The sequence below is a fragment of the Penaeus monodon genome, chromosome 25 (genome assembly GCF_015228065.2).
Source record: "Penaeus monodon isolate SGIC_2016 chromosome 25, NSTDA_Pmon_1, whole genome shotgun sequence".
In the NCBI taxonomy this organism is placed as follows: domain Eukaryota; kingdom Metazoa; phylum Arthropoda; class Malacostraca; order Decapoda; family Penaeidae; genus Penaeus; species Penaeus monodon.
In genome coordinates, this window is record NC_051410.1 from 36,879,914 (window position 1) to 36,880,188 (window position 275).

Consider the following 275-nt stretch of genomic DNA (forward strand, 5'->3'; position numbering starts at 1 on the left):
TGAACACTACTAGGCTATCTCTGTGCGAAGACGTCGTGTGTTCTGGTTTGTGTCCCCCGCACTCACACCACTACTCCTTTCCTTCTCTCGCCCACAGAGACCCTTCTGCAGATGGACAGACAGCAGCTACAAAAAATGGTACAGTATCTCATTAGCGAACACCACACGGAGGTTCTTCCCACTGCACAGAAACTCGCAGACCAGATCCTGCAGCACAGTCACCCCATCAACCATATTCAAGGTAAGTTTCCCCGGGTGTTCGTTTCTGTTGTTCG

General features: G+C 50.9%; 1 protein-coding gene across 1 annotated transcript in view; it reads left to right on the forward strand.

The window, feature by feature from the left end:
• LOC119589210 (zinc finger SWIM domain-containing protein 4-like) overlaps positions 1 to 275 on the forward strand; it is a gene marked incomplete at its 5' end in the record, with an annotated part of 30,678 nt that overhangs the window by 10,047 nt on the left and 20,356 nt on the right. The window contains 1 exon segment of the mRNA XM_037937810.1: positions 98 to 241. Coding sequence (XP_037793738.1) covers positions 98 to 241 — 144 coding nt within the window.